The sequence below is a fragment of the Dendrobium catenatum genome, unplaced genomic scaffold (assembly GCF_001605985.2).
Source record: "Dendrobium catenatum unplaced genomic scaffold, ASM160598v2 fragScaff_scaffold_743, whole genome shotgun sequence".
NCBI lineage: Eukaryota > Viridiplantae > Streptophyta > Magnoliopsida > Asparagales > Orchidaceae > Dendrobium > Dendrobium catenatum.
In genome coordinates, this window is record NW_021319205.1 from 3,806,407 (window position 1) to 3,825,211 (window position 18,805).

At 33.5% G+C, this 18,805-nt stretch overlaps 1 protein-coding gene across 2 annotated transcripts; it reads right to left on the minus strand.

Annotated features, from left to right (window-relative positions):
• Positions 1–986: 986 nt before the first annotated feature.
• On the minus strand, positions 987–14,257 carry LOC110110866 (signal peptide peptidase 1). Of its 2 annotated transcripts, XM_028696453.1 has the most exons (12): positions 14,102–14,239; positions 13,805–13,990; positions 13,395–13,553; positions 12,849–12,964; positions 12,586–12,737; positions 12,361–12,446; positions 7,773–7,900; positions 3,053–3,103; positions 1,747–1,833; positions 1,593–1,662; positions 1,281–1,417; positions 987–1,190 (listed from the first exon to the last, which is right to left on the minus strand). In XM_028696453.1, exons 3-12 carry the CDS (start codon positions 13,432–13,434, stop codon positions 1,002–1,004), a joined length of 1,056 nt encoding a protein of 351 aa, XP_028552286.1. In that variant the 5' UTR covers positions 13,435–13,553; positions 13,805–13,990; positions 14,102–14,239; the 3' UTR covers positions 987–1,001. The 2 variants fall into 2 exon arrangements, with proteins under 2 accessions (XP_028552286.1, XP_020698167.1); XM_020842508.2 differs by lacking the exon at positions 13,805–13,990 and having other exon boundaries at positions 14,102–14,257.
• Positions 14,258–18,805: the final 4,548 nt, after the last annotated feature.

An 18,805-nucleotide genomic window follows, 5' to 3' on the forward strand; every position in this document is an offset into this window, starting at 1 on the left:
ATATACTATACTCACTCAAAATAAAAATAAATTTCACGATTTCAAAATTCATCATGACTCAAATTTTCTCCCAACAATGATGGCAAATTATTCAACAAACATTTCTCTTCTCTAATAAATATATGAGAATCAATGAAAAACATCCCAAGTTAGAACACGAAGAGCTTGTATTTTTCCTAAATCACAAAATTGTGCTGAACTTACCGTTCTTAACATAAGTCAAATCTAGTACATCTATTTTCCTAACCGGGTCATCGGAAGGCCGCCGTTTTATGTGACCAAACCATCTAAGGCAACTCTCTCTAATTTCATTTTCCACTTGAGCTACTCCGACCTTTTCACACGTATATGCTCATTTCAAAAAAACTGATTTGAGTAAAAAAATATCTGCAACAGGAACAAGTCTTCTATTTATCTTATTCTTCAATAAACATCTCTTCTAGATGTTATATTTGAGAGATATAAATGATTTCTCACTCTTTTAAGATTTCTAATTTCACCAAACATCTATCATGCTGAAGTCCACGTTCATGTTAGTGATTCGCAATTACAGATTAGGGTTATATACAATATCGTATAGATTTCTAATGATTCTATTGGGATGATTTCTCTATCTTTATTGGCCTATATTTTTTTTTTCACATTTACATACTTCATAGATGATTGAAGCATTTCCTTCCATTGGATGCTTCTACTCATTTCAAAACCTACAAATCAAAATTCCCCAAATGTTGATAAGTATATCCCCCATTATCCTCTCTACATAACGATAAAATCTCGAATCATCTTTCATGGCTTGTTCATGAGAAATTATTCTGTGCGGACATCAGACGGTCCGGAGATCAACCAGAACGCGTTATGTCGCCCGGTACACAGCAGTACCAAACAAAAAGTGACATAACACGCTCTGATTGGTCTCCGGATGCGTCCGAGGTCCGCACAGAATTATTTGTCCTTGTTCACAAACCATTTTTCATATTATTACCACAGCATAACATAATTCATCCCGGATGAAATTGAATTAAAAAAGAACAAACATGCAAAAAGGCAAGATTGATGAGCTTGCATAACAAGAACAAACAAACATGAATTGGAGTAGTTAGAGAACAAACCGGCTTTACTTCACCATTCCATATACAATGGACTGCTACAAACCCAACTACACCAGGAACTATATAGAGGAGAGCAGGCTGCACGTTACAGAAGACAATGAACAGTCATAGTGAGGATCGAAACAGAAATGTTATGAACATAAACAGTATAAAGCACCATAAACTCACCTGTGCAGCTTGAAACCAGTTCATCACAACTATGGTAAGGACCAAACCAACAGTGTAGCCAAGAAAAGCACTATTAAAATAACGATTTTGTTTCCCTCTTGAGACATCAAAACGCAAGGCCAATGCAACAAAAATACCTGTAAGCAAATTCAAGCAGATAATTACAATCTGGAAGGCCAGAGGAGAAATAAATGATCAGTGGAAACCAAATATCTGTATAGCAAACAAAAACCAATACAAACTTGGATGATAAAGAAATACAATGAACTAGTTAAAACCATCATCTCTAACAAGCAATACAAAGCTTCTCACCAGGTATTACAATATCACCAAGGCCAAGCATGGAGAAGGGTCTTGCAGCATCTGAAGTGGGGAACAGAAGCTGTTGAAATATAACGTCGCTTAGAAGTGTACGTAGATGAAAATAACATTTTTCAAGATTCATATATCACAATAGAAGACTAACCTTTATGGGAGCATCGAAAGATTTAGCCACGCTGACCATCACAGGAGTAAAGAACACCCAGAAGATGTCATAAACAAAAAGACCAGACTGCAGGAAAATGTAAGCCAATCAGCCACTCGTTTACTGATGGCTATATGGGAAAAACCAACATATGTTTCATAATATGAATAGAAGATGGTTATTTTTATCTTCTTCATATATTATATTTACTACCATTCAATAATAATATAAAAACTCAGTCCTTAGCATTAGAATTATGCGTTAAGCCATATCAGATGGACTGTTAATGGAGAAATCAAAACCACAAAAAAAAAAAGAAACTGAAACTACAATACTATCTAAGGGTGCATTTGGGATGGTTTTTTTAAGATTCACATATTGCAGCCACACTTCCATACTTGTTTCTTTTCAAAAAAATTTGTAGTGAGAATAAGCTTTTCAAAACCAGATTTATAATAACCAGATCTGTTAGAATGTAATAGTTGAAAGAAAGTCAACCTACTTTTTCGTGAAAAAAAAATTTATATATAATACTCGCAACCGAAGCGCCCTAAGAATGTAATTTATGGTTCAACCTGTGAATAATCGTGACAATGACTGCAGGATTTGACCACAACTGAAACTAAAAACTATGATAATCTTGTACCCTGGGACCTGAACACTGCACAAGTGGAAGCACTTTCTCTAATGCAATAACACTAAAAGGCTTCGTTAGGAACGGCTTTTTTCCTGCTTCTTAAAGCAGCTTTCTAGTTCAATAATTAAAATTTTTGTATTAGAAAACTGCTTTAAGAAAAACTAAAAAAACCGTTCCAAACGAAGCCTAAAACACTTTCTCAACCCTACCCCAACAAGTTTGAGTTGGCTTTCCGAAGTGCTGAATTCACACAAACTTCTAGTCATGTTGTTTTTCATCCACCCGTGTTATCATCTACCGATTTCCTTCTTTAGATTTCCTCTTAAATTCTTGATGCCGCTAAAGGATAAGTAATCAAATTTATGCAAATGTGAGGTAACAAATTAGATTATAAGCAGCTGAAGGCAAAGAATGATGTAAAGAAAAGCAGACAAACAAATAAGAACTAAATTATTATAAAAATAGTGCACAACTCTACCGAGCTCGTAACTGAAAAACATCATAAAAAATGTGAATTATGGCTTTGTTTGGGACGGCTTTCTTATTGCTTCTTAAAGTTGCTTTCTAGTATTAAAATTTTAATTTTTGAACTAGAAAGCCGCTTTAAGAAGTAGTAAGAAAGCTGTCCCAAACAAAGCCTAAGTGATTAAAGAAAAGCTTTTTCCTCACCAGCAGTATAGCTCCAGTTTTAAATGAACCCAAAGACAGCATCTCAATACCCTGTAAAATGTTAAAAAAGGACACGTAGGTTAACGTGTAAAGTGAGAAAATAGCATTGGAAATTAGGGAGCAAAATAAGCAGTGAAAGGTGATTACTTCAGATTAATGTCTTAGTTATTAAAAATAAATTCCATGGTCTCATGTTGTTTTCTTAAATAGTGAATCACATTCTTGACAATGGAAAATAAGAGCTGCCTTTGATAGATTAAACAAGGAGATTAATCCCGAAATTTTCTCCTCAGAGTAATGTTGTTTCCTGAGAGGTTCTCCTCTGAACTGATCCATTCGGCATGGCAGCCCTAGAGCACATCAAAGTTTTGATTTGAAGCTCAAATTCAAAGATATTATAAGTAAAAATAAAAAATAAAAAAGATTAAAAGTAAAGAAGCCTGGTCCACAGGCAACAAAGGTCAAAGCTTTTGTCCAGCCAATAAGCTTTCTTCCAGAATAAATCTCATTGAGAAATTGTTAAGAAATCAACTTCACAACTTTTCAACAAGCAATATTCCTTCAGACTAAAATTATGTAAATCAAGAAAGTGAAGGATAGAAGTGTACAGAGATCAAATTGAACAGAAAATAACTGTAATTACAAGATATTTAGCATAAAATCCACTTGTAGAGATTGCAGGTTATTTGAGGCAATTTTTCAGTTTTTCTTTACAGAAAGCTACCACTCTCTTATTTGCATGCAATTTTCTTCTTGTAATTAGAAATTTTGAAATTTCTATAATGGGAAGCAATTTTTATATCTGGATACTAAATATGGATTGTAAGAAAGTTGCTATTTGATTTTTTTTCAAAAATAAATATTATACTGTCCAATAGTTTTCAAAGAATCTACTTTTCCCATAATAATTTTCTTACTTTTACAAATTACAACTATACAAAACAAACACTTAGGCTTCGTTTGGGGCGGCTTTTTTGCTGCTTTTTAAAAAAGCATTTCAACACAAAAATTAAAATATTTGTACTAGAAAGCTGCTTTAAGAAGCAACAAGAAAGCCTTCCCAAACAAAGCCTTAATGCAGAAAGTAAAGTGCTTTTCAAAAGCTTTGGTGAGTAATCCACAACATCTCACAGCTAAAAAATTGTTCTAATGGTTTTGAACATCATTCAACCAAAAATTAGCAATTAGGTTTCTATATTGTTTCCAGGTCAAATATCATTTTGACCCTCTTTATATGTCCATCGATACTTCAGCATAAAAATCACCTTCATATTAGAATTTCCTAGCATAAAATTTAATTAATTCTCCGGTACTAATGTGATTTTTCTAAGCCTTTATTTCCTCTCCCATAACCCACATCGCATGATTCACAAGTATTCTTCTATAATTGCCACAAGTTTGAAAGGTATATCACTAAAAACCATAATTATTGATATGGTAGGCATGAAGAAGAAACGTATGTTAATATTATAAAAAGATGGGTATGATACAACAATGAGTAACAATGATCATATAATTTTCAATCATAATAGGATTGAATCAAGAACAAACATTAACTCTATATCTAGCCCATATTTTTGGTATGGGTTATAAAAAATATATTTATATTAAAGCATCAAATTGTATACCATTTGCTGATAAAATAATTTGATAAGTGAGCTGAAATGCAAGGTTAGATTTTCTGAAGAAAACTTTAGGACGAATTGGAGCTAAAGATTAGTAAAACAAATATTGATTATATGAAATACAATTTAATTGGTTGTATACTAATAATTATCATATACTATTACTTGAAGATTAAATGATACTCGAAGTGATCAGTTTAAATACACTGGATACATTATACGAACAAACAGAGACATAAATAGGACAAATTCCAAAGTGAAAGATGAGAGAGGATAAAATGGGCCACTTTAGGAGTACTACACGTCAATAAACTTCAATTAAATTGAAAAGTTAATATTATTAAATTGCAATTGACCGGTTAAGCAATGTGGATTTGTTTGTTGGGCACCAAAATCTCAAATAACCTAGTTGAGTAAGTAAAATGAAAAAGTTGAAATAAATATATTCTAAGGATCAAGTGAGAAATCATATGAATTTAATGGTGGAAGTAGCAACGCTTGAAAGTGAGGAAATAAAAAAATAGACTTATGGTGATGCAGTGTATGATAAATATGGAAGAAATAGGCAAAACAAGGATAAACCATAAGTGAAATAGCTAGAGTTGCACAACATAGATCAAGATCTCCCGAAGATTAAGAAGAATGAATTGGTTGAGGATTCATAAAAAATGATGACAAATATATGTGATAGTTGAATGATAGAGAAGATGCTTTCAAATGAGTTTGGCCCATAGAAACACGTTTGCACTAAGCAATTTTATGATTGTGTAATGTGGCTAAAGTGGGACAAGCTCTGGTTTATGTGTATGATTTTTTTTTGTTTTTGTTTGTATAGGCATGCACATAAGCAATGTTATGTGGTACTCTAGCAAGCATTAGAGTGCAAATTGCAAAAGCGCAAAACTTTTGAAATGATCCATAGATAACAAACCATTAGTAGCATAAGGTGGTGTAACTACTTAGAAGTTGGTATATACGATAAACTTAAAAATAAAACAATGGTTTTTCCATGATAAGCAATAATAAGAAGTAATATATGGTCTGTTATCTTTTCTACTAATTACAATATGGCAATAAGTTATGGGCTAAAAGAGAATTTTATATAATATTATCACCTTTCTTCCATAAATAAATTGCTTGTTAACCGAATTTAATTATTTGTACATTTCGTATGATTTGAAATATAACCTTTCAATACTATCACCTTGTTAACACCAATTGAAGATGCCTAGAATAATTTATCCTCTCTTCCAAATTTTGCCAACATTAGAAAATATGAGACTCAATATATCTAGCTACTAGTAGGCCCATGATGAGAGGAGAAAGTGGGCTTTACCAATATAAGGATGAGTGGCAATGCCCGCAACCGCAACCACCAACTAGTGCCATTAGACCCTATGGTATCGTGTCATTTCAAGTAACCATGATAATAGCCTCACATAAGTTGTAATGGTTGCTAGGAGCTGAGCTAAGATTTTTTTTTTTTTTTTTTTTTGGGGGACACATTTTTTTTTTTTTAGGGGGACACAGAGATGATTTTCAATATATATAATTAGACAATATTTCTATCTACCTTTAAATTTTGATTTATTTGTATTACTTTTTTAAAAATAGATTGTTTGAGACTCAAATTTTACATTAAGGAAAATGAAAAGTTCATCCCTTAAGCTTACCATCCATCTTTCTCAAGGAATGAAGATATAAATCTAATTGGTTTCACCTTTTTTCTAAACCTGAATAATTATTTTGAGCTTTTGTATGAATTTAAGGGTTAATTTTTAGTTAAAAAGTTGAATTTTGAAAAATGTGTTGAATTGATATGGTAAAAATTTCTCCATACATGTAGTTAAGCATTAAGATTTCAACCTACGTTTTTTTATCTTCCTTTCATTATTGATTACACCAACAAAAAGACAAAAAAACAAGGAGAAGTAAATCGATTAATTTGACAATAAATAAATAAAACTTTAATCTATGAAAAAGTCATGTAATTGAAGATTTAAAAGCTAATTTGACATTATCAATTGATGATCAAAACACACTGGCAAGCAGCGTGACTAGCTGATGGCAATCCCTCTTCTTTGACCTCTCCAAGCTCCCTCCACAAGGTGGTGCCACTGGTGTGAGTACAATCAACACAAAGGAGGCCCTCTCCTCTCTCCTAATCTCCCTCTTGGCTCCTACAAACAATGCACGATGGCCCCACTTCTCTTCATATCTCCTTCCAGCAGGAAATGCCAACATGATTAAGGGCTCAATCTTCCTCCCAATTCCCATAGGAATTACGACAACCTTGCTCCTCTCTGAATCTCCTTCAAGCAGGCGGTATAATCAAGATTAAAGGTGAACTACGAGTATGGGCCCGACGTTGGATAGGGGGAATGATTGAGAACATTATGATGCGCCGATGGCTAGGTAGGGAAAAGGGGAAACTTGGGATTTGAAAACCTAAAAAATTATTAAACTTTATATATATATATATACAGTTTTGGGTCAGGTTAGTGCAGGTATGGGTCCTCAATGTCCACATTGTGGCCATGGCTACTGCCTATTGAGAAGCCCCAAAATGGGCTAGAACACCCTAGGAAGCCAATGAATGATGGGTTGATGCATTTTCAAGTGGTATCTTTATGAGGTATGCAATGCACCCCACGAGGGGTATTGTACCTTAAGGGTTGTTTTAGCCAAGATTGTTATACCTAGAAGGGGGAAGAGACGGAAAGAATGATTCAACCAACAAAATTATCCAACAAATATATGAAACAAAACAGTTCATGCTTAACAAAGTTCTAGATGACCATTTTGCACATAGTGATTTAAGTGCTATGTAGTTAATATTTAATATTCGGTGAGGTACAAATCTCAAGCTATATTGAATTTTAATCAATTTAACTCTTTTAAGGAAAAGTAGGGTTAGGCATAAGGCTAAAAGGATATCAAGGCAAATACATAGAAACTACTTTTAAAAGAAAACTTCTAACAAAAAGATTTACCCGTTCATCAAAAAATAGTAATTTATTGCAAATATGGTAACCATATGTTTTTGTTGGAAGATAAATCATCAAGATAACCCATTAAGTAAGAGAGAAGCAAACCTGAATGCAGAACGAAATTCCCAAAATATTGTTTGCTAACCAATGCTTCTGAGAAGCATACCAAGCACAGAAAAAAGTCCCAGGAATTGAGGCAACTATCTGAGACCTGGTGAATTCTACTGTGAAAGCTGCACCAAACCAGAAGAAAACATAATCAGGACAATACATAATAACAGAATGAACCAAACGAGTATACTTGTCTTGTCCAGGCGTAACTTGGTTTTTCTAAGAGTGAAAGAAGAAATAGAAAGAAAATCTTTCTAAAGACCGTTTAGGTGTAATGACAAGAAAATATCCAAGGATTGTTATATAAAAACTATAACAAATTTTTGGTCTTATTTAGGATGTAAAATTTCACTGAGTTATACTAATCACATTGCAAGAAGATACATTAAACTAAAGTATGGACTCTTTTAAAGATACCAAGAACAAGTTTGTTTAAAAAGGAAAAGAACAAAAAAAAAAATAATAATAGAAAAGTAGGAATTTAGAGCAGAGCATTCTCCGCCTCTTCAGCCCATCCTGCTTGAGCCTAATGGAAGATGGAGGTGGCGTATAGTATTAGTCTAAATTGAGGTATTCAGGCGTACAGATACTTAATATCCTAGCTCCAGTACTTAAAACATAAATCAATTCAGAAAAATAATAATATAAACACTACGATAGGAATTTGATCTCCATACAAAAAAAAAAAAAACGAAAAGAAAACACAACAGAAATCATCGAGAAAGAATGAAATTATGAGTTAATTTTATTAATATCAGCACAACAATGACACAAGTTTATCTACTATTTGAGAGATAGATCGACTCTCCATAAACCCTAGGCTCCGTTAGGAACAACTCCAAAGAAAATCACTACCAAATACAAAATCCCATGATAAAAATAAAACAACCTATTTAATCTTAAATAAACCTTCCTAATTCCCTCCAAAATCTGAATTCAAATCAGTTCATTTTTCCTAAATAAACCTTCTTTAATTCCCTCCCAATTTCAGTTTTCTATGGTAAGTAATTATAGGTAGAATTAATCCCCTTTTAGCCCCCCTCTATCCTTGCTTGCCGCCCACACTAGTGGGATCAACAGGGCTCTTCCGCCCACCAGCTAGACCGGTACCCTTTGTTGGGGCCTGCTTGATTGGCTGGACCGACTCAACCGGTCCATCAACACTCCCCTACTAAAGAGCCATCTTGTCGTCAAGGTGGAACTAAGGAAACTGCTAATAAAACATCCAGTACGGTTCCCATGTTGTTTCATAGTCAAACAGATCTTTCCACTCAATCAGCACTTCTCTAGCTCCTTCGGTTGTCGATCGAACTCTTCTCAACTTTTTTTGTTCCCAACATAAACCCAAAGCCCCTAATGTCCACTAATTACAATCTCAATTGATCCACCATCCTATTGGAAATGAAGTTGTGGGTAGTTCCACCATCCACCAATACTACCACCTCCTGAAGTTCAATTTTCCCCTTAACCTTCATGGTGTGGTTCAGTATGAACCCGACCACTAAGTTAAGGGATACCTCTACAACATCTATTTGCAGGTGATCATCTTCCTCCTCATCGCAAATTGTTAGGACTTGTACCGAACGGTCCTTACCATGATGACCTGGAGCAAACTTCTCATCACACCTAAAGCTTAAATTTTTGTCTCAGTCAAACTCTTGAAGTTTCCCACTGGTCGTACTCCTGACTTTTATCCCCCGTGCCTACTTAATAGGCACCATCAGCCCCTTTGGTGCCAGAAATGTAATGGTCGTGCCTCGTGTGGTAGGAGACTACTGAACTGCTGCTATGGTTACTCCTCTCCAAGGAGTTCTTATCCTCCACCAACTAGGATGCTTCCCTAAGCCACATGGACTTAGTACTCAAACAACTACTCGAATATCAAGCTTGAGCCCCTTCATAAAGTTCCCCTCTAGCATAGTCTCTGACAACCTTCCCACTCAGCTTGAGGAGTACTCGAACTTTTCTCGATCTCTATCACTATCCCCTCCAACATCAGAGTAAAAAACTATTCATAGAAATCTCCTTTCCGACTGGTTCGAAAATATTCTGGTGGATAGTCTTTGAACTCCCTCCATGATTGGATCAAATCTTGCAAGTATCTCGACTAGTACCAGGACAGAGCCTTCCCATCTAGACAAAGAGTGGCTACTGTGAGTTTTTCACCCTTTGTCAACCCATTTATAGCAAAATATTGCTCCACCTGATAAGTCCACCCGTGAACATCTTTTCCCTCAAAAATATGCATCTTCAACTTTCTCACCTAGGATCACCACCACCCAAATTGCTTCTACCTCATCTAGTGTAGCGGGTGTTGTGATCCCTTAATATTTTCCTCTCCCACAAATCAGCTCTCCGATCTTCATCATCCAAATTTATTCACCAGCCATACCCTTCACCCATTCCCCTCCTTGGAAGTGGCTCCAAAGGTGTCATCCTTGGAAGTGGGTCCCAATCCCACCCTCATCATCCTTATATTAGGGTTTTCCCCACTCCCTTATATTGATGCCTTCTTGGCTTGAAACTCTAAAACATAATTTTTATCATCTCTTCCAAATTTGAAAATCTACCCCCAATTACTGATATTCGCTCTCTGAATTTAGATTTCAAATATCCAACTTCATTATCAAGCCTCTCCTCCAATGCATCATCCTTCTTAACTGCCATAAATTCCAAAAAAAGGTGTTCTAATAACAATTTGATAGGTATTTGATCTCCGCACAGCCAAAAAAAATAGCAATAACGAAGAGAAAAAGGAGCAGAAATCGCCGAGAAAGAATGAGATTATGGCTAATTTAATTGATATCAGCACAACAAACCAAGATACAAGTTAATCTACTATTTAAGAGGTAGATCAACTCTCCACAAACCCTAGGCACCACTAGGAACAACTCAAAAAAAAATTACTGCCAAACACAAAATTCCATATTGAAAATAAAATAACCTAATTAATCCTAAATAAACCTTCATAATTTCCTCCCAAATCTAAATTCAAATCAACCCTCTTTCTCTAAAAAAACCTTCCTAATTCCCTCACGATTGTGATTTTTTATGGCAAGTAATTAAATGTAGAATTAACTCCCTTTGAGCCCCCTCTCTCCTTGCTCGCTGCCAACACTAGTTGGGCTCACAGGGCAGAGACCTATTGAAAAGGGTCTAACTCTAAGCATGGTAGAAGCAAGTCCAGGTACAAGGACGTTGCTCGCTTCTATTGCAAGAAAAAAAGCCAATAGTTTGAAAGAAAAAGGCAAAAGCTTTTAGGCATAGTAGCACGGTTGAAGTCCAATCCATGCGAGTATGAGTACCAGCCAGCCGCTTTCAAGCTCTACAACACTAGCAGTGTAGTAAGGGTTCGTTCTAAGCGAACCAGTAGCAAAGCAGTTTCGAGTAGTCTGTCGGTATCAATTCTTTTGCTCACCAGCTAGACCGGCCCCCCTTGTTGGGGCCGGGTTGATTGGCTGGACCAGCTCAACCGGTCCATCACACTATTTGACATAAATGGTTGTCTTTAGATATAAGCTCTCAAGTGGTGTTAATTGTGTAAATTAAGTTTTAGATGAATATATGAGGTCTCCAAAAGATGATAAGAAATTCGTAAAGGCCAACATCTAAAGCCTATGAGGTCATATAGTGTAAAATGACTTCAAACGCGTAATCAAATCTTTTGTATGATTAATCCAAGCTACTTATACCTTCATAACTAGATATCACCTTATTTTCTAAAAGTATGAATAATATTTGTTAAAATCATGCCTAAATTACTCTAAAACCTCTATTTTCTAGACATTTACTCCATTGTACTAAACCCTTATTTCAAAGGATGTCTCACAAATTATGAAATTAAAATAATATTATCTGCAAAAAAAAAAAATGCAAAGGCACACTAATGTAGAATCAATGTTGATCCTTGATGTAAACCTATCATAATTAAAAAACTCTCAAGTATAATAAAAATCAATTTTAATGATACCCAATCATATGACCTTTCAAGACTAATAAAAATCATTTGAAGATTGTTTTTTCTCTATAATTTTTCATTCATTGTCATAACATATAAAACATTTTTATAGAAGATCTTCCTCGCATGAAACCAAATCATTTCTTTGAAATTGATGTAATTTTTTTGTCGAAACCTGCAATCATTACTTTCTCCTATAGCTTCATTACTTGACTCATAAATTTGATTCAACTATATTTAGCACACACCTAAATATTGCTTTTATTCTTAAATATCAACATCAAAACCATCTCAATGACACCAATATGAAAAAAGTAGACAAGAAAAAGCAATCTTAACTTCCTCAACAATGTGAATACAAGGTAGCAACCTTGGTTGGTTAAGTGGAAAACTGTTGGGTAAATAAACATATTCATAATTTCTACTAGTGGACAATCAAGGGTTTCATCCATAGACTAATGAGTTTTATGACCAGTCGAAATCATCTTATGCGCATATTAAAGAAATACATCAAGTGATCAACTATATAAAATGAAAAAAGAGAAAAAGAAATTTATTGGTAGAAAGTATTTTATCATGCCAAATGAATAAGCAGAAACACATGAGAAAATTGTGCATACATACAATGAAAATATGGAGCATGCCAAATAATGAGATCCTCATTCCAATGTTTTGGAAGAAAGCGCTTAATTGAAGGCAATAATGTCGCACTGCAATATAGAACAGCAAAAGTAAGTGAAGAAAAAAACAAGACTGATACTCATGGTTTAAATCAAAAGATTCCTAGACCAATTAGAATGGTATAAATAAATGATCACAAATTCCTCTATCATAAAAACAAATACATACGAAAGAGCGATGATCCCAAGCACAAAAAAGTAACATGTGAGTACGGCATTGACCAAGTCTTTTGACAAAAACTTGAAGAGCAAGAACAACGACAAGAGCATTGCACTGCCGACTAGGGGGAAGCGCATTGCATGCTCATTTGACATTGTTTCCTGCATGGTTATAATATGCCTTCAGATATAATTACATCAAGCAAATGCTAAAAATATTAAAGATAAACAAAATATAAGAGCAAAAGAACTTTAAGAACTAATTCCACTCACAGATGGTGGTGTGGGCTTGACTGATCTGTAGCACCCAACATACACTGTCAAGCAAGCTGAAAATATTACATTTATATTTGGATTTACCTTAATGAAAAGTGGTGCCAAAGTCAGACCTGTAGAATAATAAGACTAGGTTAAAATAGGCTCCCTGGTCATACAGTAGAGCTTAAACACGGTTTTCAAGCTATGTTAGTTACCGAACAAGAAACTATAGCCACTGAATAACCTAGTAATAAGAAACATATCTAAAAAAAAAGAGTTCCATTCTTAAAGCAAATTCATGCAATTGCTACCACCAAATCTACAGCAGTTCCAACTCTGATTCATAAATTAATAAGGAAATTGGAAAGTTGACAGATTCTTGGCTAGGCACAGCTACATATCCTGTCTAAAGAATAAAAAATTCGCAATTTGCATGTTCAACATAGTAAAACTATTGTTACATACACAAAACAACTTACATGCTGACCAAATATTCAAAAGACCTATATTCTCCTACTTGGCTACCTTAAGTATTATTCTGTCAAAAGTTGCAACTTTTACCTAAAAGAGCGACATTTGCTGCACGTTCATGGCTCCTCATTGTAAGGATTAAGGTATAATAAAATCAGACTATAATAATATTATTCTGTCACAACACTGCATCAGCTTATTCAAACTCCTGTTATAATGAGGACTTCAACTGCCCTCACGCCTAAAGTCCTGCAAACCAAAACAAAAAATTAATGCATTAATATAACAATAAACATTAAAAAAAACATATATACATCAGTGATCATTAAAAAATTGATAAATCCAGAATAATCGATAAGCTAAATCGCCTCCAACAATATCGCCCAGCATAAAAAAGATAGAACGCAAATAGGATATCAGAGCGCTAGTAGTTGATCGCAATGGAAATAAGAAGAACGAATCTAAGTAACAAGGGGTAAACCGCACTAAGTGGGAAGTACATCTAAAATTCTCATGCAAAAACGAAAATTTAAACTTCTGATCAAGCCGCCGACAATCAGATTCACCCTGAACACGATCGGTCTTTCACACATCCAACACCATCGGTCCGTAAGAAGACGGAATCCTCTCCAATAAAACCTGGATCCCGATCTATCACCCACATGTCTAGGAGAATAAATAAAACCCTAAAAACACAAACGTATTCAAATCACGGAAATATAATAAGGGTCACATGGCGGAACGGAAGACGGGGGGTTAGAAGAAAGCAGGAGGAAGAACCGCAAGGCTGATCAAACCTTCTCCTTCTCTTCCTGAAAAAGAGGAACAGTGAGAACCCAAAGGATTCGGAGCCGAGAAAAGAATTTCAGCAGATCGGCCTCAGAGGAAAACCTAGAACAGTTACTTCTTCTACCTCAAGCCTCGCGTGCTGCGCTGCTTAGTGCTTACACGTGCCAGGCTGCACCGATTAGTGAAGTCCACATTGCGGCCTCGCACGTGCGATATTTGGATCCGACGGCTGTTGCTGTTTTTATCTGACTATGCAAAATTAAGGAGCCATTTAGTAATAGTTTTTATCAAATAATTATATTTTTTAATCATTAAAATTAGTTAGAAAAAATTAAATTGATAAATTCAAATCAATTATTATGTTAAAAATGTAAGCCTAAGAAAAAATAAAAAATATATATAATAAGTACTAAATAAAAATGTTTTTTTATATGATTATAGTGTTAATGCAAAATTTTGAATGGAATACATTTGAAATATTTTAGTAAATATTTTCAAGATATTGATCAATTAAATAAGGTGACAGTACTCCTATTTTTTCTAGATATTAAGACAAAAAATATGTATTATATATTTTTTCTTTAATAATTAAATAAAGGAATCAATATTATAATTTTTTTATCAAAAAATATTTTTTAAAAAGATAAAAGTATTTTTATTGCATGTTTAAATATTTATAGTTACAATGCATAAGAGAATTTATCATCTTAAAATTATATAAAAATCTTGTTCATATACTAATAAATAAGTTAAGAGAACAATTACAACAACAACAAGTATTTATCCCACTATGTGGGATTGACAAAATAAGTTCAAGGAGTTCTTAGAAAATATTATATATTTTATGTGAAAATCAAGGAAAGAAAAAAAAAATACAAAGTTTGGCCTAATTAATATGATTCTACTATAGCAAGTCAAAAATTATAAATAATGCCATTCTCTCACATTGAAAAATATATTGGTATAATATATTAGACATAAATTGTGAAAGATAACATTTATAATAAAAGTATGAGAAGTCTTAAGACATTGAAACTGTCATTAAAAGATCAATAGAGGTATGATTGATTTTTTTTTCCCTTGTAAGTGGAGAGATTAAGAACCAAGAAGGCAAGCAATGACCTTGGTTGAGATGGTTAGTATTGACCTTGATGATGATGATAGAATCATCAGCTTTGTTGGTATTGTTCATGACAATGAATGTTAGTGTTGATTTGGATGGCGAGAGCTTATAGCCTATTTGCTATGGTAATTGTTGGTGTCTCTGTCAATAACAAGCATTGGTGTTGTTTTCTGGGTTATGAGAATGAGGTGTATGTAGTAAAGCTTCAAATTATTTTAGTTGGAATCTTTGCTGTGCTTCATCAAATTTTCCTTAAATATGTGAAAAATATGACGTATTTATAGAGGTTTAGAGAGAGACATTCTAATCATTCAACCATATATCATAGCACACCGCTAAACTATTTGTGTTGATCCATACTGATCATGTAATATTTTTTGTGCATTAAGTGTCTTGATGACGCCAAATTTGGGAGATGTTGTGCTTGTTAGATTTGTCTCATTGAGATACACATTATGACAATAAGTTTGTTGAAAATATGGCTTAAAGAAACCTTAAATTGATTTAGAAAGTTTATAATTCAAATATTTGGGTCAAAATTTATATTTGATGTGATCAAATTTTTTATGACATCATTTGCCTTGTTATTGATTAAATAGAATTGTCCGAAAAAAATGGACTTCAAAATATCATCAACATAAAATTATAATTTTAGAAAAACATCAAGGTGTGATCACTCATCGGACATTAATATAAACTTTTCTTAGAGCCATGAACCGAGCAAAATTACCTCAATTATAATTTTCCATGTGTAAAATTATATAATCTAATTTTTGTCATACAAAAAGTTATCTTACTAAACTTTAGTAACAAATTATTATGAATTCATAATAATGAAGCAACCAAAATATATCCAATATTTTTATTTTTATTTTCATTCTTAAGAAATTCATGAAGTAATATTATATTTTTTTAGAAAATTTATGAGACAGGACAATTCCATGAACACCAATTTGGCCTTCTCTTAGGGCAATGAATAAAATAGTTAATTATAGTCATGATTGAGAATTGAGAGCGTCAAATTGAGTATGAAACATAAAAAAATAATCATATGGGCCAAAAAAATCTGAAACAGATTATTCAAACCTAGAAAAGGTATCAAAGATGTGCATGCAAGCTAGCCACTAATGGGTTGGACCGTTGGACAATGCACCATCCGCAGTGTGCGAGGGAAAATTATTATGTCCGGACACGATACAGAGAGTATCGAGTGGTACTGAGGTCTACCGAGCGCGGTACCGAGCGCCCAATGATGTGGCGCTTTTTTATTGGTCTTTGGACACGTTCGCCATCCAGATGCAATAATCACTCGTGTGCGAGGCACGTTTAAGTCATTGACATTCTTTTATCCCTTTTTTCACTTTTTTTAGTTATTTTTTCATTTTTAATAAATATTTTGCACCTCATAGAATTTATTGGTGATGGAGAATACTCAGAATAGCATGATACTACCTTTTTTTTTTTTTAAGTATAATTCGAAGAAAATAAACTCTCTCTCTCTCTAAGATCATAAAGATTCTACCATACAATAATTCTATAATTTAAATTATTATAATATTATTTTATTGTTATTAATAATTACATATTTATTAAAATTACTTATGTTTTTTACATCTAAAATAAACATAATTTGTAATATTTGCTCATGATTAATTATATTTTTATCATTTATCTAAATCACTATAATTCAAAAATGGTCAAATTCTCATTGAAATCTAATAAAAAATTTATTTCTAATATTTTATAACCAATTCTTTTTAAGTCTACATCTACCTTTCTTTATGCGGGTCAAATCTAATACATCTACCCTAAACCCTTTATTTAATAATATATTTAGGAAAAAGTAAAAATTATTTTTATCAAATAATCATCAACTTTACTTCAATGCATGTAAAAGATAACATAATTATGATTTACAAAATTTTAAATCTATCAAAATATATTTGTTAAAAAATAGTCAGAATAGATCTCAAAATTATTAAATTTATTTAATATTGCATTCTTATCCAAATAAATTTATTAAATTTAAAATCTACCCCAAATAAATCTTTTTATGTGTAGTATGCTATATCAGAAAGTATGTAAAGCTTTAACCTCATAATAAAGCTAATTGTAACATGCATGAGTTGACCAAATTTTTTGATTAAGTCAATCTTCTCTATCTTATGCTATTCTTAGCACTTAATTTTTTTCTGCCTTAGTGCAGAAATTTGCTTTTTGAAGTCAATTTTAAGAAAACTTGATTTGAATTTGTTCAAATTCCAAATTCAAAAGGAACATTAATTTGAATGTGATCCAAACATGTTTGAATCAAATTTGAAACTATGTCTATGAGGTCGTTAGAGCAATAATCATAGCCACGATGTTGAATTTCTTGATAGGAATTCGTCGGGAGCTTGCTGATGGAAGTGGATTGGATCGACAAAGTTAGGGTAATGTGAATTAAAGCATAAAGGATCGACGAAGTTAGTGGCATGAGAATGGTATCGGCTCACAAACATAAACTATTTTATGACAGATCCTACCGAAACTAATAGCATGTTTCAAGAAGGGAGCTCACTTGTGAAGGTAATGAGAGAATTATTGTGGACTATAAATCTGAACAATTAATATAAGTATGTCTTGTGATCCTTCCTCGTTCTTATTCCTCTATGGCAAACCCTTGGTAATTGGTATGCCTTCTTCACACACCCGCCTTTGCAACCGAGGCGTAGGAGTAGCTCTCTTATGTGCGAACCCATCTGGCTTTCCTTTGTTAAAACTGTGAGCTTTGCATTCTCCCTCCTCCTCCTCCTTCTATTGCAACATTTTCTTTAAACTTTGCATTCTCCCTCCTCCACCACCTCCTCCTTCTATTGCAAAAATTTCTTAAATTTGTAGACGAATTTATCTGGTTCTCGTGAAAGATATTGGTTTGAATATTGTTTTGTGGTTATTGTGATTTTTCGGCCACATGCTTGAGTTACAGAATGTGTCTTGGTTTTATAGGTTTTGGTTTAACATTTGTGATGGGGACGGATGCATGTAAAAAAGGATGCAGATTTATCTGTTTGACTTCAATGCATTATTTTTGGGTCGGTGAAAATATGAGCGGCCTATTCTCCCTAAAGCGTTACATTTGAACGAAAAATATTTTTGGTTTGTTTTATGTTTTAAATTGAAGTTATGGTTATAACGTTTGTTTGGTACATGACATCCAAATTAGCTTTTTTTTTTCCTAGGTGGTCATTCTGTTTTTTAAAGCTTTGCTCGTGATTTAACAATTTATATACTTCAACATTTGCTATTGCGGTTTAGCTAAGAGTTGGTTCAACCTATGTAAACACGCATGTCTAATTATGTTTTGCATATCACTCGTATTTTACTCATTTGAATGTTTTCCAGGATGTAGTTCTAAAATTTCCAATCAAATGTGAAGTAGAGTAGATTGACTACATATTAGTACTGGAATGCATGTTATTCTGCTCCTTAAAGGAGAGTTAGAAACACATTAGTTGATAGGAAGAGCTTCAAAGCAAAGGCCACCCCTCTTTGATGCCTGGGACTTGCAAAATAATACTTGTTTGACTTATCTAACTAATTTATGTTG